Source organism: Muntiacus reevesi, chromosome 14, assembly GCF_963930625.1.
Source record: "Muntiacus reevesi chromosome 14, mMunRee1.1, whole genome shotgun sequence".
Lineage (NCBI taxonomy): Eukaryota > Metazoa > Chordata > Mammalia > Artiodactyla > Cervidae > Muntiacus > Muntiacus reevesi.
In genome coordinates, this window is record NC_089262.1 from 63,311,470 (window position 1) to 63,338,120 (window position 26,651).

Here is a 26,651-nt window from a genome sequence, read left to right on the forward strand (position 1 = left end):
AGATCCATTTTCATTTTTAATTTCTTAAATCTAATATAGTCCCCAAGTTACTGAAGTACTGAGATGCCTACTACTAAAACACACAATGACTGTCCCAATCCCAGGATCCTTTAACCACTTGATTGTTCCATCCCATTTCCGATAGGGAATGGTGCAAGGAACGGCTGGTTCTGGTTTGTCCCTGTGGCTGGTACTGCCCCCTACCTGCTCAGCATCACGACTATGTGTTTCTGGACAATGGTGAAACACGGCCTTGATCTCTAGATCTATGTATACCAACCTTACCTCCCAGTAGCCTTCCAGCTCTTGAATTTGCAGGGACCCAATATCCACTTCTTTGACTCCTCCAGTGGCTACAGCAAGCACTGAGATATGTATTGGATGGTTAAGAAATGTACTTACCAGATTCCTCAGTCATCTCAAACTACACAACCAGGCTGATCCATCCAAGCTAAGTTTGGAAGTACAAAATAATTTTTCAAAAAGACCTTATCTAGAGATAGAAATGAGCTGAATTAACAAACACCAAAACCAGGTTTCCATAGAAAGCAGAAAAATAATTTATTCCAACAAATGGCAGAAATAAGAAATTCAACCTGAAAATACTTTGGTATAATTCTGGAGGGTTAGATTTTCTCTGGAAAACGTGTTCTCCTAATGACTGCCCCACTGGAGACTTATTGTCACGTAACAGTTTTTTAAACACTCCGCGGATTCTCATGTTGTGAGCAGGCAGGAGCCATCTTCAAATCCATCGGTTCCAAGGAGAGAGTAACGTTATTTCTCAGAACACCAGCACTTTCCAGCTCAGAAGAGTACATAAAGATTTTACAGAGGCAGCACAGTTTAGCTTAAAGAGGCACATCATTCAAAGTGTAAAAAAGGTAACAGGAAAAAAATACTGCATTGTAGAAAAAGATATTCAAATGTGGGTGAACGTTTAAGGCAATTGATGGCCACAGTGGGCACGTCAAGGAGGTGGTCTGGGTATGGAGGTGATTTTGCAGCTAGAGGAGTTCTCTCCGTGACCTGCAAAATAAAACCGTTCCAGTAACTGGGCCTTTCCACCATCCTCAGGAGAACAAAAGGGTAACACCGGGAAAGTCACCTAAGCTAATCATTTCAAACATTGGGTTGGCCAAAAGGTCTGTTCCCGTTTTTCTGTAAGATGGTGTGGAAAAATCCGAACAAACTTTTAGGCCAACCCTATATACAGGTGCTCCATAGATGCCTGAATGAAAGTGGGCTTAGTTAAAATACAAGGTTCCGGCAAGGCTGTGACAAGAAGTCCGGTTACCAAGGACAGCGCTAAACCGAGGAGCCCAAGTCCTGGTTGACAGTGTTATAGAAAGCAAGAAGAGTGGAGTGGACTGAAACCAATCGCACTGGGGTCTGACAAGTTCACTTGGCTTTCAGGAACCTGGATTTGCACTTCTCCTCCTCTGACAACATGGAAGCCAGGCTCCCACAGGCAGGCAGGCTTTTCCCTATGTCAAACTCCTCAATAACAGGTTGCTTGGTACTCGAGATGGCTCACCATTCTTGCCACCCCAAGTGTAGGTGACAAAGGAGAATTGTTCTAGAAGTTTAAAGCTGCAACACCACCTTTGCAGAGCTAGCAAGCATTTAAAATAGGTATCTTCACACAGCGGTCTCATGAACTCCTTCATGTAAAGCTGATTTTATAATGTTTTATAAATAAAGTCACATATGCTTACTTTTGAAACTAAAAAAAAAAAAGAAAAGAAAATTAAACAAAAAAATTACCTCTTTAAGAGGTAATTTCCACACAAGCACTGAGTTAGTGGGAAAACAAGCTGGTTATGACCCACCATTTGCCAGAAGAGGTTTATTGAGGTGCAAGTGGAGTGAGGGGCTAGTTAAATTCAGATGAGGTGTGGTTGTGGCAGGCAAATCTGACAAAGATTGAGGGTTGAAAAATCCATACGTAGACTAGATGGGCTACTGAGATTTTCCAAACCGGTGGGCACACCCAGGAGAATCCACACTGCAGGGTGATTAGATGACAGGTTTCCCAAGGCCCCGGGGCCAAGGTGCCCAGCGCGGACACAAGACTGCTGCTAAGTCTTCCTGGGGCAAACTGGGTAGGCCAGTTGCCCTGGATGGTGGAAAGCACCAGACTGCTGGGGGACCCGTTAGGGCAGGACACTGTAAACAGTTAACTGAAGATGTAATTAGAGGGCTTTTTTTTTTTTTTTTTTTTACTACATATTAAGGAAAACAACCAGAGCAGCCCAGGCAGGGGCTGGCCAGAGCTACCAGTTTCTTCCTCGGCTTCATAAAACCTTGTGTGCGTGCTCAGCCACTCAGTAGTGTCTGACTCTGCAAACCCATGAACTGTAGCCAGCCAGGCTCCTTTGTCCATGTGACTTCCCAGACAAGAATACTGGAGTAGGTTGCCATTTCCTCCTCCAGGGGATCTTGCCGACCCAGAGATCGAACCTGCATCTCCTGCACTGGGCAGGTGGATTCTCCTCTAATCTGATATCATTTTCTCTTCTCCTACTTAAGCCAGCGGAACAGCCCTCTTCATAGACCCGAGTTTCAGGCAGATTATTAATTTTTCTTGGGAATATTTGAAGTAATGAAATGACTTTTTTTGTGTGTGTTAATTTCTATGAAGAGCATACTGTGAGACTTCCTCATTGTTTAGACCCTTCTGGGCAAATGAACAATCACAAAAGAGGAAAACGAGTCTTCACTTTTGAAAAACCACATAGAGGGGATGATTTTGCCTCAAGTTCAGCGATACCAGTTTAAGATCAATGTGAGCGAGCAATATGTTCAGTGGCACAGACTTGTGGTCTGATTTTGGAGTGAATTAAAGAAGCACATATTCTAATCGTCTCTCTGATATCAAACAGCCATTTTGGGGAACTCGACCAAAGGGTCCATGTTCTCATTTTGTAAAATAAAGGAATCACAAGGCTACTTTCAGCTAAGATAGAGAATGAAGAAACAGAAAAATATTAAGACTAGAACCAAGAAATCTGTTCGGAGAAGAATGAGTGAATATATTTTTTTAAGCAAAGAACAGGTATCATTTTTATCTTTTTCATTCTAGATAAATTCACAAAATAATTCCTTCTTTACTTTTATGTGTAATGCATATATTTATTGTAGAAGATTAACTACAAGAGGTATTTAATCAAACTAAAGGCATGAGTGCTTCACAATTCAAGGCAATGCACTGAATGGATGGCAAAACCTCCAGAGCCAAATACGCGTAGGACAGAAGAGATCACTGTGAAGCCACTGTGGCCAGGAAGCACAGTGCAAGGATTTGTAAGCTGGACATTCAAAGAGAAAACATCAGAAAGAATGAAGAGAATGGCTGAGTGGAGACAAGAAACCAGAACAACGTTCACTGAATCTTGTGTTTACTAACTTGCCTTCTGAATTAATGAAGGGTATAGTGAGAGGCAGGAAAAGCTAAGTAAAGCTAATTAGCTTGAGAACATGAAAACAGTGTGGCTAGAACCAGTAGGTCACTGAGGAAAGTTGTGAAAAGAGAGGCTGCGAAGGTGGTTTGAGGGCAGATGTGGCAGGCCTCACCCGCTGAGTGAGAAAATGGGACAGAATCTGCAGATCAGTCATTCTTATCTTCTGCGGTGCATGGGACCTTTGGTGACCCTGACAAGCTGTGCTTACAACACGTAACATACAGCATTCCAAACAGCATGTACCCATTAGAATCAGGGACCTCATGATTTACAAAGATCATAGAGAACTACTGAGCTTCTGGGGCAAGCAGTGATGTGTTCCAGGAAGTGTTGTATCAGGAAGATAAACAAGGTAGTGGTTTGTAGATACCCCAGTACAGAGGCATCCATTGCTATAATTCAGAGTTGCAGTGATCAATTCAGAAATTAGGGTCCCAGAAAGAGAAACAACGAATAGATAGGCAGACAAGTGGTGAAACAGGCTCAAATGGATTCAAGGAAGAGGAAGGAGAAAGAAACAATTGAATGGGTTCTGACCCTAAGTGACAGGGGAAACTATGACAGGCTTAACCATAAAGCACCTTGCACTATGTAAACTTTTCACAAATATGGCTTAATTCCAACCTCTCAATAGATCATGAACACCTTTAGAGCCCACAGATTCTTCTGAAATCCCCACTCATGGTGGATCACGGTGCTATCCACCTCGTGACACTCAAGTATTTTTGGAATGCATAAGAAAACAGCTCCCTCAGGGCAGAGGCCTAATAACCAATACTCTATTCCTCTCTGGTCCAGACTTTGTAATAAAACAGAATGCCTCCCCTTTGCTGCTGTTGCTGCTAAGTCACTTCAGTCATGTCTGACTCTGTGTGACCCCAGAGATGGGAGCCCACCAGGCTCCCCCGTTCCTGGGAGTCCCCAGGCAGGAACACTGGAGTGGGTTGCCATTTCCTTCGCCAATGCATGAAAGTGAAAAGTGAAAGTGAAGTCGCTCAGTCGTGTCTGACTCTTCACGACCCCATGGACTGCAGCCTACCAGACTCCTCCGCCCATGGGATTTTCCAGGCAAGAGTATTGGAGTGGGGTGCCATTGCCTTCTCTGCCTGCCCTTTAGGACTGTAGTAAACTACATAAGCTCATCTAAATATATTACCATGATGTGGTTAACGAACCAACTTATAGAACAGTGGTCTGAGGCCACTCTGAGTAGACTCTACACAAGTATCACATCCCCAAAGCTGCAGGAAAATGCTGTTCAGTCGCTAAGTCATGTCTGACTCTGTGACCCCATGGACTGCAACACAGCAGACTTCCCTGTCCCTCACCATCTCCCACAGCTTGCTCAAACTTATGTCCATTGAGTCAGCGATGCCATCCAACCATCTCATCCTCCGTTTCCCCCTTCACCTCCTGCCTTTAGTCTTTCTCAGCATCACGGTCTTTTCCAGTGAGTCGGCTTTTCACATCAGGTGGCCAAAGTATTGGAGCTTCAGCTTCAGCATCAGTTCTTCCAGTGAGTATTTAGGGTTGATTTCCTTTAGGGTAGACTGGTTTGATCTCCTTGTTGTTCAAGGGACTCTCAAAAGTCTTCTCCAACACCACAATTTTGTAGGAAAATAGGACATTGGAAAAACAGCAAACTTGATGTGACAGTTCCAATAAGTATCTCATGGATCAAGGCTCTAGAAGCAGAAACTCGACTGGCAGGGGGCAGAGATGGACTGAGCACTGTTCTTAGAAGTACTGGGTAAAATTTCCAGCCAATAAACGTAATGTGGTATTAACTCAGCCTATTAACATATCAAAGCAAATTATGGCAGTTAAAGTGTTTAAAGTAACAAAGGACTGGCTAGCTGTTTGTAAGTGTCCTGTCTGAGATTAATTCAATTTCATCTGTATGAAGTTATTCAATAGCTTCCATGACTGTTCCTCATTTTTCTCCACTGAATACCATGCCTGGCTTGTATCTCCTACTGTCCAAATCTGGCCTCTTAAAGAGTCACGTACAGAACTGAATACTTTTCCTAACCAGGTGAGGACAAGCAACTGGAGGGAAAGCTGACTCCAGGTGAAGAAACGCAGAAGAGAGGTCTGGGACACCTTGATGCTGCCAGAGAAAGAACAACCAAAGACTAGAAGCACAAGGACACAGGAGCTAGTCCAGACAGGTGCCCATAAGGCCAAAGAAAGAACTGAGTCTGAAAAGGGTAACAGATGTGTAATTGATTAAAACTGAAAAGGAAAGAAGAGAAAACCTCATTGGACCCCCTGGAAGTAACTTGGGCACCAACATCTTACTCTGAAAATTAAAAGGAAAAATTAAATATATATCCTGCTTTTCTTATCTGATCTATATTTCAAGGTTACTAAATAACCCTAGTCGATGAAGAAAAGTTTGTTTTTATAGAAATCTTTCACCTAATCAAATATGTGAGTAATAAAAGAAGTAAAACATTTCCATTTTGCAATTTCCACTGCAATGCAGGCTAAGATCATCAGTGGATAAAAATCACTGGACAAAGGTTGACAGAGACCTCTTCACCTGGAGGGACACGAATCCAGCACCTTGGCATCACTTAAGGCCAGAGAGCCAAGCACTGTGAGTCCCCTGATACAAGGCGATATGAAGCTCACAGAACCATTTAAGTGTGCTTGCCAAAAAAGCTGAACCTGAATCTAGTCAAGCATTTAGCACTAGCCTCCATTTAACAAAATGGAGATAGAGGAACAAAGGAAATGACAAGTTTTCTGACTCCTGACCAGTGAATAAATCTTTCCACTACACCACTCCTCACTTCTCTGATGCTCAGAAGCAAATGTAACCTGCAATTTGAAGACCAATTTTCAAAACACATCTGTCTCTCTCTGCCAAAGCATTCAGAGACACCCTTCATCTAAAATCTGTCTGCCACTTCAAGTTGCTGAATCTTGAAATACCAAGTATAAATAGTCATGTTCTTGATCTGTGTCCGAAAGACCACATGCAAAAGTAATTCAAAAATATTCTGGGTAAGAATACGATTTAAAAGAATCTTGTGGATAAATCCTTTGGTAGATTGAATGGCCTAAGTTCTAAATCTATTTCTGCTATTCAGTTGTGTTTGCTTTCAGAGCAGCCTGCCCTTGCCAAGTGTTAAAAGGAGGAAAAGTCCAGGCAAGCCCCAGCTGACCGACTGACAACACTGATGTGAAAGGTCAAGGGCATAGTCACCTCAATGACTGAGTACCAGTGAGCAGGTCTTCTTCCTCAAGGCCAATGATACTTGAGGTACCAGATGGTTTCATTTTTCAACTGTGGTCCAAAGAGAGGGTTGAGTTGGGCCAGAATTGCAATCAGCCAACTAAAAAATAATGGAGAAGGAAGCACAACAAAAAGTGGTGAAATCATGCTGGAACAGGACCATTTTAAGCTAGGATGAGGAAAGCGCTTTGGTAGAATTTAAGTCTATTCTGTTCAGACCAGATTTTCAATACATTTAAAGTTCATAAAACACATCATGTTAATGGGAACATGTCTTATAAAAAAAAAAAGGCTTCACAGACCTAATCCTGTCTTCATTTTGATACATTATTGACAAACCAATGAAGCTTCATCATAGTATGCCTCTGGTCTTTTCACTCATATTCTTAATTCCCTTTCCAAATATTCAAGATCTCCTGAATTCATATGATACTGTCACTCAAGAGTGTTTTTGCCTAATCCCAGTTTATCAAAATCACAACTTCTGGGTTCAGGAAAAATCAGTTTACTTTATCCCTTCTCCAAATGCTAAGACCCACAACCAATATGACACACCCATATTTTAAAAATCTTTTATTTATTTATTTACTGACTGCCGTGGATCTTCACTGCTTGGAGTGGGGACTGCTCTCTAGTTGTGCTGCGCAGGCCTCTCATTGCAGTGGCTTCTCGACTTGTGGAGAAGAGGCTCGCAGGCACACGGGCGTCAGTGGCTGCAGCTCAAGGGCTCAGCTGCCCCATGGCATGTGGGATCTGCCCAGACCAGGCATCAAACCTGTGTCCCCTGCATTGGCAGGCAACTCTTAACCACTGAACTACCAGCCAAGTCCAACACACCCATTTTTACTGGTACAGCCAGGGTTAAATTTCAGCCCACCATCTCCCAATTAGACTGTATCACTTGAGCACCCCTTTTCTCATCACCATCACCACTAAAATGTGTTACGTATCTGGGGGCCCCAGGAGAGCTGAACCAAATGGACATCTAACTGCCCTTGCTTACTTCAGATCTAAAGTAATAAGGTATTCCTCTGTATCGTAGACTCGATTATGGAGGACGTATGATGATGTTATGTACTTCAGGGTTTGAAGTGAAAAATAGCACATAGCCCAAAACTGACTTTAAAGTTTTCTTCTACCATTCACAAAGTTCTGAATAAATAGTGTTCTATCTGATACAGGAATCCACATACCCAGTGAAATCTGAGAATCATTGAACTCGGACCAAAGCAAATAACAAAAAGAAAGACAGTAAATCATACATCTGATAAGGGGTTAATATCCAAAATATATAAAGAACTCATACGACTCAACAGAAAGACAGCAAGCTAATGTCCAGCCATTCAAACCATTCCATGGTTTACTTCATTAAACAAACATTTAAGGTGGTCTCAGCACACACAAGGAGAAAATGAAATGGCACCGCTCTCGCAAAGCTTACAGAATCAGGAAGGAAATACAGTGAGGCGAAGGAGTAGAGAACGATGGAGGTAGTACTTCTGTGATGGGGTGCGCAGGAAGGCCTTTCCAAGAAGGTACTGCTACAGGGGAGCCCAGAATGAAGTAGAACACACAGTGCCTTTAATTCCTATTCAAAATACATGAGTTTTTATTTAAATTAGAAATAAACTGCTCTCATTTACGGGGAGGGTGTCTGGTACCCAAGCCCAGACTCTATCTGCCACAGATCCTAGAGGATGGATTTCAGCATCGCAATCTGACATCACTGTCCTCTCTGCATGGGATACTAGGAATTGCTTTCTAAGGAAAGTAGATAACCTGCTACAGTAGTCTCCTTCTACTATTTTAGGACTTTAAATTGCCCTAGAAGAGAGGAAGCAGCCAAACGCAACCAGGCCACGGTCTTGTTAGATCTCTTTTCTGCCATTTGCGGTCATTTTTAGAACTCTCCCAGTCAAAGGATCAAGAAGCTGATGCTGACCCCTGACCATCAGACTGCTGAAGAATCTACACACGGCAGCTCTAGCAGCTTTACCTACAGAAAGAAATCAGGCACCAGCCCTCCGCACCCCACCCCACCAGAAAGCGGTTTTGTGACAGGAAATGTGACACCTGAGGGCACTGGGCCAAGACAGCCACCTCAAGCTGACTCACTTTATAAACAAAAAGGTAACTCAGAGGAGACTCTCTGATCTGTCCTTCGAACCACAGTATTTGACACAAACAAAACAGGCAGACTTGCAGCTGAGGTTTAACATCTCTCTGAGAGAAAGAAAGAGGAGGGCACACAGGCGGACACCCTGAAGAGCTGTGACTGCAGCGAACACCAAGGACGCAGGGCTGAGAGGCATGGAAAATTCCACTCAGACCCAGACTCTCCCGATCCCAGCAGGCAACGGGAGCAGACAGAACGAACAGTGTCCGTCCTTCAGGACAGACCTAAACCCTGGCCAGTGCTTAGAAATGCTAAGTAAAAACACGTCAGAGCGTCTCTTCTCCTTACCAAAAACGTATAATACTTAACAAAAACAACCATCTCCCAGCACTTTGTACAATGAAGCACAGCGATACCGCTTGACTCTGACTGTATGTTATAAACACCCAGGGAGCTTTAAAAAAAAATCATGTTCTACTTCACAAAAGATCTTTCTTTTAATTTTCCCACAACATGGTGAAGGAAACTGAGGACGAGAGATGAGATGACTCGCCTGTGGTTGATACTAATTAAGTGGCAGCTGCTCCTGAACCCATCATCAGGTCGTGATGAATGTTCCTACTACGAAAGTTATCTTCTGAAATACCCTACCGGACAGCAGTTCAGAAGGCATCAATCAGTTTAGCTAAATCTAAACTGTCTGGACAGAGGAGCCTGGCAAGCTACAGTCCACGGGGTTGCAAAGAGTCGGACGACTGAGCTGGGGGTGGGGACGACTGTCTGGGAGTTAAGGAAACAAAGAATCCATTTGCTAACTATTGGTGAGGTCCACCACTGAGCCTTTGGTACCTGAGGTAAAAAAGAAATATCCAGAAGCAAGAATGAAGTCTCTTCTGCTTGCTCAGATCAGTATTCAGAAATGTTTTTGAATTTAATTTTACAGACTATTTTTAATGTTTCAAATCAAGCAAAACAGCTTACTTAAAACAATCACCACCACAACAAACCAAAGTTCAAGAAAATTCCTTGGGAAACAGCCCAGGTCAGTTCATTTGAAATTTCATGATGGAATTTCCCCCTTGTAACCAGCTGAGTTCTGTGCCTGCACTTCTGGTTACTGCCTGACTTCAGATTTTTCTTTCAAGCTGATAAACACAGTGCAGAACTGGAAGGATTAAAAAAAAAAAAAATCCACTCTGAATTGATGGAAGTGGGTGGAGAAAGAGCTCATATTCCAATGAATCTATTACTTCATGTGTCCAAGAAGAGAGAACTAAATGTACTCTTCATATTTGCCCAAACTGTTCCACATGTCTCCACAACCTGAAGTTCAGCCTAATAACTAACCTTCTGAGCTTAATCAAGCTACCGAGGAAGTGACAGCAGGGTAGCATCTTTCAGAGAACTGTGGCGCTGGAATGGACCAGAGGTCAAGTTCACCTCCCTCATTTTAACAATGAAGAAACTATGTCCCAGGGAGCTTAATACTCCTGTGGCGAACACGGAAAGAGCTGGAAAGGGAACCCAGGACTTCTGAGTCCCACAATACTGGGCTGCTCCCATGGGGCATCATGGATGAAACACATCAGGCAGCTTGGAGTTCCTCTTTTATTCCACAGTTATTTACCAATGCCATGGCCCGAAGGATGCCAAAAGGAATCTCAGATGAGGGGCCACGCCCCCACCTGCATCCCCGGGTTCATGACCTCGTGAGAGACAAACCAAGAGTGGTGGCAGAGTCTGCTTTGGAAGAGAGAGAGGAATAGGGTATTCATCTACAAACACTCCTGGCCACTTACCACGAGCTCAGCTCTTGGTCATTAGAATTCTTCAAGCACAAAATACGTCCTCCCCACAGAAAAGGCTATACCGAGGTCGCTCAAAATCCTGTTGTGTTCTTTTCCACATTCAGATAAGAGAACAGGGAACACAGGCATGGCTATTTCCCGGTGACACACAGGTCAAGCAGGTAGCTGCCTGGCTTCCCTGTTGGAAAGGGGAAGCCGGGCTAGGACTTCTCTTCTGCGGTCCGCCAGCGAGGGCCTCGACAGGAGTGACCTCCTCAGAGGGCTCCTTAAGAGGCGGCAGAGACGTGACTTGACCTGTCTCTACTGAGATGACTTCTGTCAAACCCTCATTCCAGTCCAATGACACAAATTCTTTCAAGGGCAGTAATGTTATTAGACACTATTAGAAAGCATGTAATTCAGTATTAGATAGGGTTAGATTCAGTTTTAAATACATCAAAAATTAGTGGATGGTCAGGGAACTAGATGCCACAACTAAAGATCCTGTATGTTGCAACTAAGGCCCGGTGCAGCCAAATAAATAAATATTAATAAAAATAAGTGCAGTGACTCTAGGCAACTGAGCCTACACCCCCACACCTCTGTGTAAACAGTTTCCTCTGTGTAAAATGAAGACGATAATCCCGGCCTAAGATGCTAAGAGCCAAAGGAATAATACATGAAAGTGCTCTTGTAGTAGCTGACAAATAGATGTTCAATAAACACTAGTCATTCCTTCTCTTTCTCTGTGAGACTGCTAAAAATGTATTCAAGCCACAGAATGAAATGCAACCTATTTCACTCTACCAAGGAGTTTCTCAGGCAGCAGTCATTCTCCTCTCCGCCTCCTCTCCCACCCCCACCCAGTCTGCAGTAGGCAGAACTCTAAGATGGTGCCCCCAAACTCCCATCCCCTTGCATATACACCTGCATAAACAGGGAGTGGTGGGTATGATGGGAGAACCACCACCACGATTAGATTATGCTGTAAGATACAGCTGCCTTGACAGGGAAAGACAAATGCTGTGCATCACTTACAGGTGGAATTTAAAAAATAAAACAAACTAGTGAATATAAAACAGAAACAGACTCACAGATACAGAGAACAAAACAGTGGTCACCAGTGGGGAGAGGGAGGAGGGGAGGGGCATTACAAAGGCAGGGATTTAAGAGATACAAACTGTTTTGCACAAAATTAGCTACAGGGATGTTCTGCACAACACAGGGAATATAGCCAATATTTTATAATAACTATAAATGGAATATAACCTTTAAACATTATGAATCACCATGCTGTACACCTGAAACATAATATTATACATCCACTACACCTTAAAAAAATACAGCTGGCTTTAAGAAAGGGAAATTTCCATCAACAGTTGAATGGACAAAGAAGCTGTGGTACACACACACACACAAATTATTGCTCAGCCATAAAAAAGAATGAAATAATGCCATGTGCAGCAACATGAATGGACCTAGAAATGATCATACTAAGTCAGTCAGACAATCACTCATATGTGGAATCTAAAAAATTATACACAGGAACTTATTTGCAAAACAGAAATAAACCCATAAGCAGAAAGCACACTTATGGTTACCAAAGGAGAGAGGAGAGGGATAAATTAAGAGCTTAACAGATACACACTATTATATGTAAAACAGATAATCAGCAAGGAACTACTATTAATATATAGCACAGGAAACTATATTCAACATCTTGCAGTAACCTATAATGCAAAATAACCTGAAAAAGAATATATATGTGTGTACATGTATAACTGAATCACTTTGCTGTGCGCCTAGAACACTAGAAATCAACTATATGTGTGCTCAGTTGTGTCTGACTCTTTGTGACCTCATGAACTATAGTCTGCCAGGGCATTTTCCAGGCAAGAATACTAGACTGCGTTGCCATTTCCTACTCCAGGGGATCTTCATGACTCAGGGATCGAACCTGTATCTCCTGCACTGGCAGGGGAATTCTTCACTGTTGAGCCACCTGGGAAGACCATATTTCGATTTAAAAAAGAAAAGAAAGAGAAATTACTGAGTGGGCTGACCTAATCAGGTGAGCTCCTAAAAGAGACAAGACTCTTCCTGACCAAGGACATCTGGAGTGCATGTACCACTTATTAATTCATTGCCAGTCATCTTGTAATGCACCCTGTAATAAGAGCTCTGTAGTAAACAAATGAGTTACTTTTTCTCCTTTCAAGTGGGCCTGATGTCAAGCTTTCTCAGCAGAGGGAGCTGGAGGGGCACAGCAGGCAAGGGCTAGAAGCTGGGGGCGTGGGTGTGAGGACACTTGGCGGAACCTGCACAGGCTTTAGCCCAGAACACGGTCATTCTTCGAGGTAGAGGCAAGACCTGGAAATAACCTTTCTGCAGCCGTCTCAACATGGAAACCAGAGCCCTGCTTGGACTACATGCTTCGAGGTCCTCCTGCTCATAGGGTCGCAAGGATTCCCAACACACACCCAGGTCACGGATCTCCCATGCCCACTCTCCTGCCTGCACTCAGGAGTGTGGCCAAGTGTTTGCCCAGCAACTCCAGCCAACTCCAGCCTGGCCAAGACAGTGAACTTCTCCACTACCTGGTGGGCTGAACCTTCTCCACAAGGTCTGGATCCTCTCCAAGCCATCTGTGCCCATCCTTGTCCTCCCTAAGCCCTCAGGTACCATGTGGAGTTTCCTCCTCTCTTAGAGTTACTCTTCTGTCAGTGTACAATTACATTAAACTTCCTGTGTTTAATCTGCTGTATGGTTTCTACCTCCTTACTGAACCCAGACTGCTAGAGGATGAGAAGGATTTGACAGAAAGGAAGATTCTCTCTTGCTAGTTTTGACAACGGAAGGGCAAGGAACGTGGATGGCATCCAGGAGCTGAGGGCAGCCCCCCAACTGATACCCAGCCAAGGAAACAGAACTTTATTCTTCCACAGTTATGGGAGTCTGGAAGAGGACCCCAAGCTCCAGATGAGAAGGTACAAACTTACTTTCCATTTGCCTGAAGCCAACTCTATCTCTGCTACAGCCCTTTCACTACTACAGTACAAAATAGGAATATGCCCTATTTTTGGCAGCTCTGAATTTGAATTATCTTTCCTTTTTTCTTCCACACTTTCTATACTAGGCCTTTCAGTTCAAATTCTCTTTTCTGCCAAATTATAAATGAAAAGACTATATTGTCAGAATAAGATAACCAGACTTTCTCATACAGTACATAATAATATGCTGGGCCAGGTACCTAGATTTCCTTTCCACTATCAACAGGTCAAGACATTGTAATACTTCACCATGCATCCACAAGAGAAACGTAAGCAAGTCTCAGACCAAAAAAACTAAGCGAAAGCAAGTACTCAGAGGGAAATAAAGTGACTACAGGTTGCTTTCCACACTTTGAGAGCATACACTAAACCAGACTAACTCACGCTTCTGTTTTCAGACCTTACAGGGCAAGAAAAATGGTAGACAAGGCTCAGGGCCCATTCAAGGTACAGAGTCTAACAAAAGTTTCACACACACCCACTAAAAAGCTAAGACCCCAAAGGGTTCTTTCTGTCTTAAGGCAAGGATAAATCAAAGAAAACCCTTGAGTGTAATGCTAGGAAAATCAACTGTCTCAGATACCAATACCAAGCAGGAGGGAGAAAAACACTGCCCAGAGAATTAGTCTTCATGAAAGTTTGCCAACTCAAATTCATGCTTTGCTGTTTTTCGTTTGTTCAGTCACTAAGTTGTGTCCAGCTCTTCTGTGACCTCCCTGGACTGTAGCCCACGAGGCTCCTCTGACTATGGGATCCCCCAGGTAAGAATACTGGAGCAGTTGGCTATTTCCTCCTCCAGGGGATCTTCCTGACCCGGGGGTCAAACCTGCATCTCCTGCACTGGCAGGGGGATTCTTGAAGCCCATGGTTTTAAAAAGAATATACCAAGAATTTTATTTAATTTAATGGCACTCTGGGGATAGCCTTAGGCACCTGGTAGAAGCAATGTAAATCCCTTCTGGAGGAGCCCACCTTCATATCCGGCCTCAAAGAAGTCATACAAATAAAACTAGAGAAAACAGGGAATTCCCTGGTGGTCTGGTGGTCAGACTCCATGCTTTTTTCACTGCCAAAGGCCCAAGTTCAACCTCTGGTAAGGGAACTAAGATCTTGCAAGACGCAAGGCGCAGTCAAAAAACAAAAAAACAATCAAATATCTATAGGGAAAACGAACATACGACAGTCAAATATAACTAAATGCATATGGAAACAAGGCACTACGAGTGAGAGACAGCAAAAAGCAGATATAAACCTGCAAGGACTTCAGATAATGAAATTATCAGACACAGACTATAAATAAACTGTCTACTATGTTTTAAGAAATAAGATACACTTAAAATATACACAGGGAAAAAGAAAGGGAGAGAGGAAAGAAAGGGGAAGACAGGAAAGGAAAACAAAACTATAATAAAAGCAGCAAAAAGAACTTCTATAGAAATGAAAAACTATAATACTTGAACATAAAAAATGTCAATAGGTAATGTTCTGGTTCTGGTAATAAGTAGCTTATATCAGACTCATTCTATAGAAAGTAATTATAAACTCTGGACAAAATACAAAAAAACAACTAATTGATGGTACTAGAGAGTGTCCAAAGCAGGTAGAGTCTGAAGGGATTCAATCCATGAAAGAAATAAGGAATTTTATACAGCATTTCCCCAGAGGACACTGTCCAGTCTACGTGAAGCTCAAACAAAACACTGCAGTCTTCTTGACTTGAGGTATCAAAAGGTAAGTTCAGGGCTGCCAGAGCAGCTGGAAAGTAAGAGGGGAAATCTCGAAAGATGCATCACAAAGGGCCCAACACATGTTCAAATTCCCCTCAACTCCTTGGCTCATCCCTGAACCATGCAGGCAAATGCCAAGCGCTGGTGGAAAAGGAGAAAAAGACAAGAGCAGAGACTTCTGCTGCTGTGTGTGACAGAGAAAGAGAACTTGGACTCTGAAGTTAGAGCGGCCTGAGCCACCTCAAACTTTCCACTGAAACCCCAGAAGGGCCACACCTTAATGGAGAACTCACTCTAAGGGCAAAACTGAAATAGATCTGCCCCAACAAAGTGTAAAACCAAGCTTCCACAGGTTTAAGGTGATCAATTAATAATTTAAGTAGAATCCAGAATGTCTATACTTTACAATATCTTGCTGTTGCTTAGTTGCTAAGTCATGTCCAACTCTTTGCAACCAGGCTCCCCTGTCCTTCACTATCTCCGAGAGTTTACTCAGATTTATGTCCATTGAGTCAGTGATGCTATCTAACCATCTCATCCTCTGCTGCCCCCTTCTCTTTCTGCCCTCAATCTTTCCCAGTATTGGGTCTTTCCCAATGATCTATATCTAGCTTTAGTAAGTATCTAGCTAGATTCAATATCTAGCATTTAGTAAAAAATACACAGGCAAAAAACCCTCAAGAAATGTAATCAACAGTCAAGGACAAAGGAATCAACAGAAGTTGAGTCCAAAATTATACAGAAGCTGCAGTTAAAAGGTAATGTTATCTCTGACTTCCTTGGCAGGCCAGTGGTTAAGACTCTGTACTTCCACAGCAGGGGGCACAGGTTCGATCCCTAGTCAGGAAACTTCCCCATGCCAAATGCACGTGAGGTGCACCCCTCCAAAAGGTAATGTCTCTTAAGCAGAAAGTGAAAGTCGCTCAGTCGTGTCCAACTCTTTGCGACTCCATGAACTATACAGTTCATGGAATTCTCTAGGCCAGAATACTGGAGTGGGTAGCCTTTCCCTTCTCCAGGGGATCTTCCCAGCCCAGGGATCAAATCCAGATCTCCCACATTGCAGGTGGATTCTTTGCCAGCTGAGCCACCAGGGAAGCCCAAGATTACTGGAGTGGGTAGCCTATCCCTTTCTCCAGCTGATCTTCCCGACCCAGGAATCGAACCAGTGTCTCCCGCACTGCAGGCAGATTCTTTACCAACTGAGCTACCAGGGAAGCCCAAATGTGGGCTACAAATGGCTGCATACTAGAGGGCAAGGAGCTAGAGTTCTATCTGAGGGAAATCAAGGCACAGAAAGGCAAATAAGTCCTCCTCCTTCCTATACTAGCTCGTGTAATCAAGGCGTTTATCGTTCTAGAATAAACACAAAACAAAACAGCATTATAAATATGTTTAAAGACTTAGAAGACAAATTGGTTATAAAGAATGAACAGATTGGGAATATCAGAAAGTAAATTAAAACATTAATAAAGAACCAAATAAAAATTCTGAACAAAAAAGTTTAATATATGAACTGAAAAATATTTGGATGGGTTTACCATAAGGTTGGAGATGATAGGAGAAATAGTGAACCTGATGAAAAATCAACAGAACTTATCCAAACTGAAGAAACAGGAAAAAAAATTGAAAAGAAAATCAAAGTCTACCATAGGTGGAACTGTAGTCTCGGAAGGAGAATGAATAGAGGGGGAAAAAAAAAGAACATAGATTGAAATCTTCTCAAATTTGGTGGAGAACAGTTAAGTTCCAATAGCTCAGCAAACCTAATCAGAATAAATTCACACCTATGCACACCATAGTAGAATTTATGCTGCAAAGCAAAAATAAAGAGAAAATCTTAATAACACTCAGAGCACAAAGAATGCATAAGGAACAATTATTCAAATTACAGCTGAGTTCTCAGCAGAAATAATGGAGGACAGAAGATAATGGAAGAGCACCTTTAAAATTGTCTGAAAGAAAAAAAAAAATCCTTCAAAAATGAGAATGTGGACTTCCCTGGTGGTCCAGTGGTTAAGAATCCGCCTTAGAAAGCAAGGGACATGGGTTTGATCCCTGGTCCAGGAACTAAGATCTCACATACAGTAACTAGAGAGCTTGCCCAGAGAGAGCCTGCATGCCACAACTATTAACCCTGAGCCCCACAACAAGAGAAGCCCCCACAAGCCCACAACTATGGAGAGTCTACTTGCAATGAAGATCCAGCACAGAAAAAATTTTTAAAATAAAAATACATACATAAAATAAAGGGAAGGGGGAGAAAAACACAAAAGAATAGCTAAATGCCCTGAAGGTATTAAAACAGAATACTCAAAATATTCACCTAACCCAAAGTAAGGTTTAAAAGGACAGAGGAACATAAATGAGTTGAGCCAAACAGAAAACAATGAACAAAATAGTGAACCCAAACTTAGCTATAATAGATACATTACTTACATTAGTTACATTAATTGTATAAGGAATATCCCTTTGCCAAAAGGCAAAGACAGTCAGAATAGATGAAATAGTAAACCCAAGCCATATACTGTCTTCAAAAGGACATGTTCTAAAAAGACACAGATATAACGAACACAGGAAAAGTGGTACAATTATTGATATAAATAAGACAAAGTAAAAATTGAGTTAAGGAGTATTACCAAGGATAAAGATATCTGATAATGTTAGAAATGTTCATTCATCAGAAGACATATGACAATCATATACATGCATGCTTCTAATAACAGAGCTTTAAAACATGAAACAAACAAGGATCGTTCTTAAAGAGAAATAGAAAAATCCACGATTACAGCACCCTAGAGCCTGTGCTCCGCAACAAGAGAAGCCTCAGCAGGGAGAAGCCCTCGAGCCTCAACGAAGAGCAGACCCGCTCGCTGCAACCAGAGCCCTCGGACAGTCATGAAGACCCAGCAACATCAAAAATAAATACACAAATAAACAGTTATTTTAAAAAATAATAATATTTAAAAATCACTGATAATAATACATTTTTCTTGTTCTTCATTACAAGTTTTCACACACAGCATCGTATTCAAAAATTCACCGAACCGTACTACAACATAATCAGGTCAAATATCATTCAACCTAGGAGAATTAAGGTCTTCTGGTCTCCTAGTCAACATTTCTTTTTCTCTATCACTCTGCAGGTAAGATTTACAATTAGTCAAGTGCTTGCACCTTCACAATATAATACTAAATTTCTAATTTACTCTGAAGATGTGAGTTCTGTGACTCAGAGTAAGCTACAACATAATTCAAATTAACAATTAATCTAAGACCAAGAGAAGGTATAGAATAGTAACTAAAAGGCCTGTATGCTTAAGAAACAAAAGTGATCTTGCGCCTCAGAGAGGGAACCATATGTAGAGCATTCAGGCTTTCCTCTGCTGAACTAGTAACACAAGCTGGTTGTTCTGGCAGAGATCCTGATTTATTCAGAACTCAAACAAGGTACACCCCATGGAATCTAACCTTGGACTAGAACAAACTGGAAAGAGAGGAATGCCACAAACAGAAGGCAATTCAAAAGTATATGACTTTCTCAAAACATGACTTTGTTTAGGAAATCTAGTTTCTTTGGGCATGTCTTACTAGAGACGAGGTATGTTCAAGAAACGATATGTACTAGTGTCAAACAGTAAAGTTTCCTTTGAATTTCAAATTAAATGTATTACAGAATCACACCCCTGTGTGGAATAAGGTATGTAAAATATTTGGAATTTGAATTCCATCTGTAGGTTTCAGGCAGGTATTTTGTAAATAGGATAAAAGATCAAGTTTCAAAGAAACAAAAGAAAATTGCATAGCTGGGCCCCTGGTGGCTCAGTGGTGAAGAAACGCCCACCCACGCAGGACAGACAGAGTCAGAGCCTGGTCCTGGAAGGTTTCACATGACCAAGCCCGTGGGCCACAGCTACCAGGCCGGGGCTCCAGGGCCCCGGAGCCACGAGCCCTGAGCCTGCCGCCACAGCTACCGAAGCCCGTGCACCTACAGCCTGGGCTCCCCATCAGACAAACCATCGAAACAAGAAGCCCACCGGCTGCAACCTGAGAGGAGACCGCTCACCACAGCTAGAGAAATCCCTCACAGCGACAAGACCGAGCACAGTCAAAAACAAATAAAAGTAAAAAAAAAAAAAAAAGAGAGAGAACCTTAAAAAAATTGCGTGAAGTCTATACCACCCAGCTCACTTCCCCATAAAATGGCCTCCGGAAGCATTTAATGTTGGAACACTCTGTACTAACTACCTTTATTAACACACTGATGACACTACTGACCCACGGTCAACAGAGCAGCCGCCAGCACACTGGGACAAAGGGAAAAATCTAGACCGCAAGAGGTAAGGACTCAATCAGTTCTTAACCAAGTCACTAAGACTCAAAGTAACATAATTTCCAACCAAGTCCAGTTATTGTATTTTATACTTGAAAATGAAGACACGAGGCATGAGACTAATTGGAAAGGTCTCCTGCCTGTTTTAAAAATATCCAGAAAATTAACCAGACTTCAAAGAGAGTGGAGGACCAGAAAGTCATAGAACACTTTTGCCTCATCTTTGTTTAATCTCAAGTCGTTCCTCTGTACAATAATTGTCTCTCTCTTTTAAGATCCCACCACCAACCTTACTGCTCATGCAGCAGAGATCAAAGGAATGAAAAAAAGGCTTTTTCAATCACAGGACCACTCCTTCGCTCCTGGATTGATAAAGAGCTCCCTTGCTGGAATTTCTAGAGGACATTTAATTCGGTAGGACAGACTGGTACTCAATCACCCCTACTCAGATGAGGAATTGTTGATGCAAGTACTTCTTCTCATTTACTCTTTAGAGCTAAACACAGCTAGAATAAGAATGTCCTCTATTCACTGCCTGTCAGACTTCCATTCTGGGGAACTGTGAAATGTTTCACACTTCAGGCCTTTTGGGGAAGACCCGAAAAAGCCTCTTAACCTTCCTAAAAAGAAAAGACTAAAACAAGGCAACCGCACAAAGTCGCATCATCTAAGCTCGCGTGTCAAGGCAGTTAAACATCATCCTCAGCCACACTTCTATCGTGCTATATGATTCAGCTTTAAACACTGCAAGCTGCACTTAAGCAAGTAATCTAATGGCCAGACAGCCAAAATTCATGGTAATTTAAAGCTCTTTGACAGGGGCAGGTTTTGATGTATGCCAACAACTAGAACTGGCTCCTACCCACAAACCTCCTTGAAAAACCTCAATGCAAAAGCCCCAGGATATAAGAAATTCAGATTCAGAGTCACAGAGAACCATGGCTTTTCGTCACAGGATTAGAAGTGCTGCTTCCTACCATATGTGAGCACTAAACAATAGCTGGCCATCACCAATACTTTCCCAAACAAGGAAGTCTCAGGAAACTAGCAAGCTCTCTCTCTTTTACAAGAAAGAATTGCTGGTTTTAAAACAAGCAATCCCGAAAAGGATAAATTTTACGGTATGCGAAATATATCTCAATTTAAAAAAAAGAGGGACATCCCTAGCAGTTCAGTGGTTAAGACTCCAAGCTCCCAACACCGGGGGCATGGGTTCAATCCCTGCTCCGTTCGATCCCTGGTCAGGGAACTAGGATCCCACAGGCTACTCAGTGTGGCCGAAAGAATAAATAAATACATACATAAATAAAATTGAAAAAAAAAAACAACAAACCACCAGAATACCTCAAATGCTGTCCTGCTATTTCTAACAATATTTCAAAAATATATGTTGAGAAATGACTTCATATATCCTAAAGCTTTCATTCAACAGTTGATACAATTTATTCAAATGGAAGTCAATTATTATCATACTTTGATATAAGGTATAGTGAATTATTTTAAAAGATTACCCTCTCTCTACTCGATTACAATTTCAGTTTAACGTCTATTCATGAGATAAACAAAAGTCATAACAAAAATGGCTTTACTGGCTTCATAACACGATATTTAACTGAAAAGAATAGGCTCAAATACTTCATGGAAGTAAAATCTAAAGTAGTACGATGACAATTTCCAGCTAATTATATGATTGAAATAAGTGCCAAATAAATTACACCTGTATTGCCAGAACTGAGCATCTGTACAATTCTTAGGTAACATACTGAACATAGGAAAACATCTTCTTTCCAATCTTAAGTTACTATTTCTAGATGTTACCCCAAGAACAAACCCCAATTAAACAAAAGTATAAACTTTCATGATAACCATGAAACTTAACTTGGTTAAGTTTCTTGATAATCTTAACTTAACCAAACTTAACTTGAAAACCAAAACTTAACTTGATAACCATGAAACTTAACTTGTAACCACTTACTTAACTTTTAATCACACATGATAAATACCAGAAATAACTGATTATTATTTTAGAAATAAACTACTTACAAGAGATAGCAGCAAACTGAACAGGTCACCAACATAGTGATGATAACTCTGGGGGGAAAAAAAGTGCGATCATTAGATAACTATGCAAACCTTGTAGGAGGTTTACGCTCCCTTCCCAGGTGATCCAGCTGGCAAGGACTGCACTCTAGGAAGATGGATCTGATCCGCTGAAACATCAGTAGACAGCAGGGTGCCCTGCACGCACTCAGCAGAATTCTACCTAAGTCATTAACATTTGTATATAAGGGAATGTGTACTGATGCCACAGTTTAGAGGTCTATTCCAAACCCATCTAAAACTGAACACAAAAGGCTGCAGTAGTAATTAGCTTTGATACCCAAGTAACTGCCCTATCTGGTAGTATTCTCTGCAATGAAATGATACTATACTTTTTAGCCTTGATCTCTCCCCATCTCCATTTCTTTCTGAAAAAGTTAAACCTGGATCTTTGAGCAGCTGAACTCTGACATTTTAAAAAACTGAACTTGTGATATTCTTTTCACTTTCTCCCCTTTGAAATCTCCTACTCCCGAAAAGCTCTGCCACTTCCATCCCTCAGATTTGTCATCTCCTTGCTCATTCGCCCCTGCACCTGCAGTCACCAACTGATAAGGATTAGTTCTTTGTTTTTTGGCTGCTCTGGGTCTTAACTGCAGTATGCAGGATCTAGTTCCCTGACCAGGGATCGAACCTGGGTAGTATGCATTGGGAACATGGAGTCTTAGCCACTGGAACACCAAGGAAGTCCTTAACACCTTTAAGGCACCCCCATCATCTGTAAGAATGATTTCCAAATATGGCACCTCCACACCCCACAGAGTATGCAAGACTATCTCCTAGAAGGCAGGGACCAGATATCATAACTCCTATATGGGCGATGCTTAACTTATCCTTTAGAAATTCTGTGTGCGTGTGTGTGATATTTTTTTCCCCCTGTGGTTAATATATTCCCTTGTCCATTCACTCATTCAACAGAGTGTGTCCTCCGTGTACCATGCTCTGGAGAGAGGAGAAAACAAAAGGGATGAAGTTTAGCAAAGCAAAGGCTCCTGGTGAGAGGGTATCAGGTTCAAAGAGGACAGAGACTTGTGTGGCTGAGCACAGCAAGGAGAGCCTGGTAGGAAGGGAGGTCAGAAGTATCTTATAGCCTCTGAAAGGAAAAGGGAAGCTATTCTGGAGGGATTTGAAGAGAGGACTGACAAAATGGGGCTTCCCTGATGGCTCAGATGGTAAAGAATCTGCCTGCAATGCAGGAGACCCGGGTTTAATCCCTGGGTGAAGAAGATCCCCTGGAGAAGGGAATGGCTACCCACTCCAGTATTCTTGCCTAGAGAATTCCATGGACAAAGGAGCCTGATGGGCTATAGTTCATATGGTCGCAGAGTTGGATCCAACCAAACAACTAACAACACTGACAAAATATGATCCAAACTGTAATAGGATCTCTCTGCAGGGTGAAAACAGACCTGGGAAGAGGAAGCAAAGGGAAAAGCAGAAAAACCAGTTAGAGGAGAGTTGCATTAATGGACCAGCCTGGTAGCAGTATGGGTCCTGAGAATTGGTCAGACTCTATATATATCCTGAAGGCACATTCTTCAACAAAATATGTACCTTATACATTAAGCTTATAATATAATACATACATAAATAGGCATTAAGGGTCGCACTACCAAATTTTGATAGTTTCATGATAAACATGTTGGAAGATCTATAAAATCAAATCCAGCTTCTCACTTGTAATCAGTTCCCTCCATTCATCCTTCTCGCCCCTATACTTTCAAACAGCATTTCATTCCTGAACATGGGTGCCCTGAGTGTCCCCAAACACATCATGTTTGTTTATCCTCCATCCCAAGCTCCTGTTCATCTCCTTCCATTCTCCTGCCCCTGCCCAGAATCCCTCCCTCAGTCTTCCTCTTCCCCAAAAGACCATCTCAGAAAACGGAAACAGCTGAGGCCCCTTTGTACTATTCATTTGACATTGGAGAGCAAAAGGTCCCTCATGGGAATTCCCTGGTGGTCCAGAGGTTAGGACTCCAAGTGCCCAATATGCTGGGGAACTAAGATCTCGCAAGCTGAGAGGTGTGACATGGCCAAAAAACCCAAAAGTATCAGCTCCTAATGTGATTTTTTTCTTAGTTATGGTCTGCTTAAGTGTTCAGGGGTAAAGTGTCAAAATGACTGCATATGCCCTCAAATGGTTCAGCAAAATTATGTATGTGTGTGTGTGCACACCTGGATTCAGAGACAAAGCAAATGTGAATGTTAACATTACTGAATCTAGGTGGTGTTACATAACACTTGCACTACTCTCTTTTTCTGTATGTGTAACAATGTTATGTCTGAAAAAACTGGAGCTGTGAACCCTTGGCACACTAATCCCTGCTCTCTGTCTCCACTCCCTCCCCCACCTGAAGTTTTTATAGAGAATCTCTGGATTCCTAAAGAGGAGAGTAGGACATCATAAAGAATAGGAACGGTTAGGAACCAGCATTCCAGGTACAGACTTCATTGTACTCCGCTCTTTTTCAGGTGCAGAAAAAGATGACAGTAAGGGGCTTGCTTTAGGTTACACACAGATTCAGAAGACCTTTTTCCCTTTTGCCCCCATTTCCCCCCAGTTTTACAAGGTCCTGAAATCCTCCTAATCAACCAAGTTTCTGCATTTTGACATGCAGGGATCTCAGAGAAGAAAATTTAACAGCAAAAAACTCCTTTCTCTCCCTCTCACACAGCACCTTTACTGATCTCCTTAATGAAGATGTTGTCAATCCTTCAAATCAGAAATGCTCTCCTGCATTAAAAATTCATCATAGTCCTTGAAGCAATTCAGCTCCTCCGTGTAGTAAAAAAAAAAGAAAAAAAATTATCTGCAGTCTTTTCAAGAGGTAAAAGAGAACCAATAATAATTTAGCACTAATATTTCCATTTTACAGTGAGGAAATAGGAACATAGAAAAGTTAAATTATCCAAGGTCACAGGGATCATCCAACTGGGAGCAGTGTTTCTCAAAGTATAATACAGTAACTCCTAGGAGACACCTTGTGTTTTAAGACCTGTTCAATCCTGCCAAGAGCAGGAAATAACAAGGACTGGGGTGGAGGCTATGAATTAAATCCAGATAACACGTATTACTAGCAGGTCAAACCTGAATTGTAACACTAGGACTACAAACTAAGTAGCCCATACCACAGGAGGCATTTCAATACTCTGGGTAACAGCAACGGCATCAAGACCCCAAGGCTGGGCACACTGGGCCCCAAATGGGGATCTTCAAGAAAGAAGTGGTCAACACTACCAGCACATTAGTAAATGCTTTCTGAGCATGAACGCTGGAAAGACAGTGGGTAAGGAAATAGCTGACGACAGAAACACAACAAAGGAGCACTTTGAAGTTCTCTAACTCTAGCAGGAGAAACAAGTCCAAGGAATTAAATTTGGTTAACACAAATTGTTTCAATAACCTGAGAATTCTTATCTATTACAGGCTGGAAAGACGACCCTACATAACTGATGCCATCTGAGGGGGGAGTAGAGGGGAGCAGAAGGTGGACCTAATACAACCAAATGATAAATTCACCTACAATTTTTACTTTTTAAACAAATTATGATTTACTTGTAAGCTAGATGAAAGGAACAGGTCTAACACAAGTTTATTCCAGACAGCAAAAGGGATTCAGGTCACAAACTATTAAGTAAGAGCATTTTCTTTCCTTTAATAAAGGCAATAGACCACTCAACAGCCCTTTATTGAATGCCTACTATGGATGCAGAGCACTGTGAAGTCACCAATTAGTCTCAAAGAAAAAAACAAGATCTGTGATTCATAGTAAGTTTCACCCCACATGATCGTGTCACTGAGAAAAAATGACTAAAAGGCAAAGAGGAACCTAAAAGAGGGTTTCCAAAGCTCCTTTGAAGATAAGACTGTTTCATACCATAATAAAAAAGTTTACTTATAAAACAGAAAAAGCTCTATTTAACAAAGAAGTCGGGGGATTGGGGGGGGGGGGAGTCTTTCTTAACCAATCATTCTAAGAGCTTGTGTTACACTCATACACAAGTGCGGGAGCGCCCTTTGAAAGGTATGACGCAGGGGTTTCTAAACAATACCTCCTGCTCTTTGGTAATTAACCTCGCTCCAGATCAAGCCCCAGCTAGCTCCTGGCGCCCACTAGATGCAAGGCCTGGGCTCAACGCTGCGGCACAAGCGTGTGCCGTGCAACTGCGACAGCCTGTGAGGAAGAGAGGCCAATTTCTATTTATTTGATCCGTCCCTTTAAAGTGTTGGCAAAACGAGGCCTCATTTGGGTAGACAGCGGGGCTAAAGGGGCGACAGCCGTCTGGTGATGAGCCCCAACTTCTCCTCGAGGAGAGAGACATCCATTTCCGACGGCACCCTCCCCACACAGAGGCGTGAGGAGAAAAAAATTCCCCTAAAGCTTCTTTCCAAGGAGGATCCGCCGGAGGTCACCTTCCTCAGTTCGGGCTAGTAGACACTGAGGCTGCCGCGACAAGGAAGTCGGGGGGCTGTCGGGGGTTGGGGGCCGAGGCCTGACTGGAAGGCGGGATCACCGGGACAAGGTCTCCGACCCACGGTGCCGTGGCCCCTCTCCCCGCCCGGCCGGCGGGTTCTCACCGCGCTTCCCTCCCCAGGCAGGCCTGGCGCACTTACCCCCGGTTGGGACCCTTAGGGATGAACCAGGGCACCAGGAAGCCGACGATGCCCCAGAACACGCTCATCACGATGAGAGGGACGGTGAGGCCGGTATACGCCATGGTTGCTGCGGGAAGCGCCAGCCCCGGGCCCTCCGCCACACTCGGGTCCCACCCGGAAGTGTCAACCCCGGCCGCGGGACCTGCGCGCGCAAAGGCCCGCCCCCCGCG

The 26,651-nt window shown here is 42.6% G+C and overlaps 1 protein-coding gene across 1 annotated transcript; it reads right to left on the reverse strand.

Moving 5' to 3' along the window:
* Positions 1–536: 536 nt before the first annotated feature.
* ATP6V0E1 (ATPase H+ transporting V0 subunit e1) lies at positions 537–26,627 on the reverse strand. Its single transcript, XM_065905251.1, has 4 exons — positions 26,440–26,627; positions 21,765–21,812; positions 6,679–6,808; positions 537–1,029 (listed from the first exon to the last, which is right to left on the reverse strand). The coding sequence occupies exons 1-3, from the start codon at positions 26,541–26,543 to the stop codon at positions 6,715–6,717; spliced, it is 246 nt and encodes an 81-aa protein (XP_065761323.1). The 5' UTR covers positions 26,544–26,627; the 3' UTR covers positions 537–1,029; positions 6,679–6,714.
* Positions 26,628–26,651: the final 24 nt, after the last annotated feature.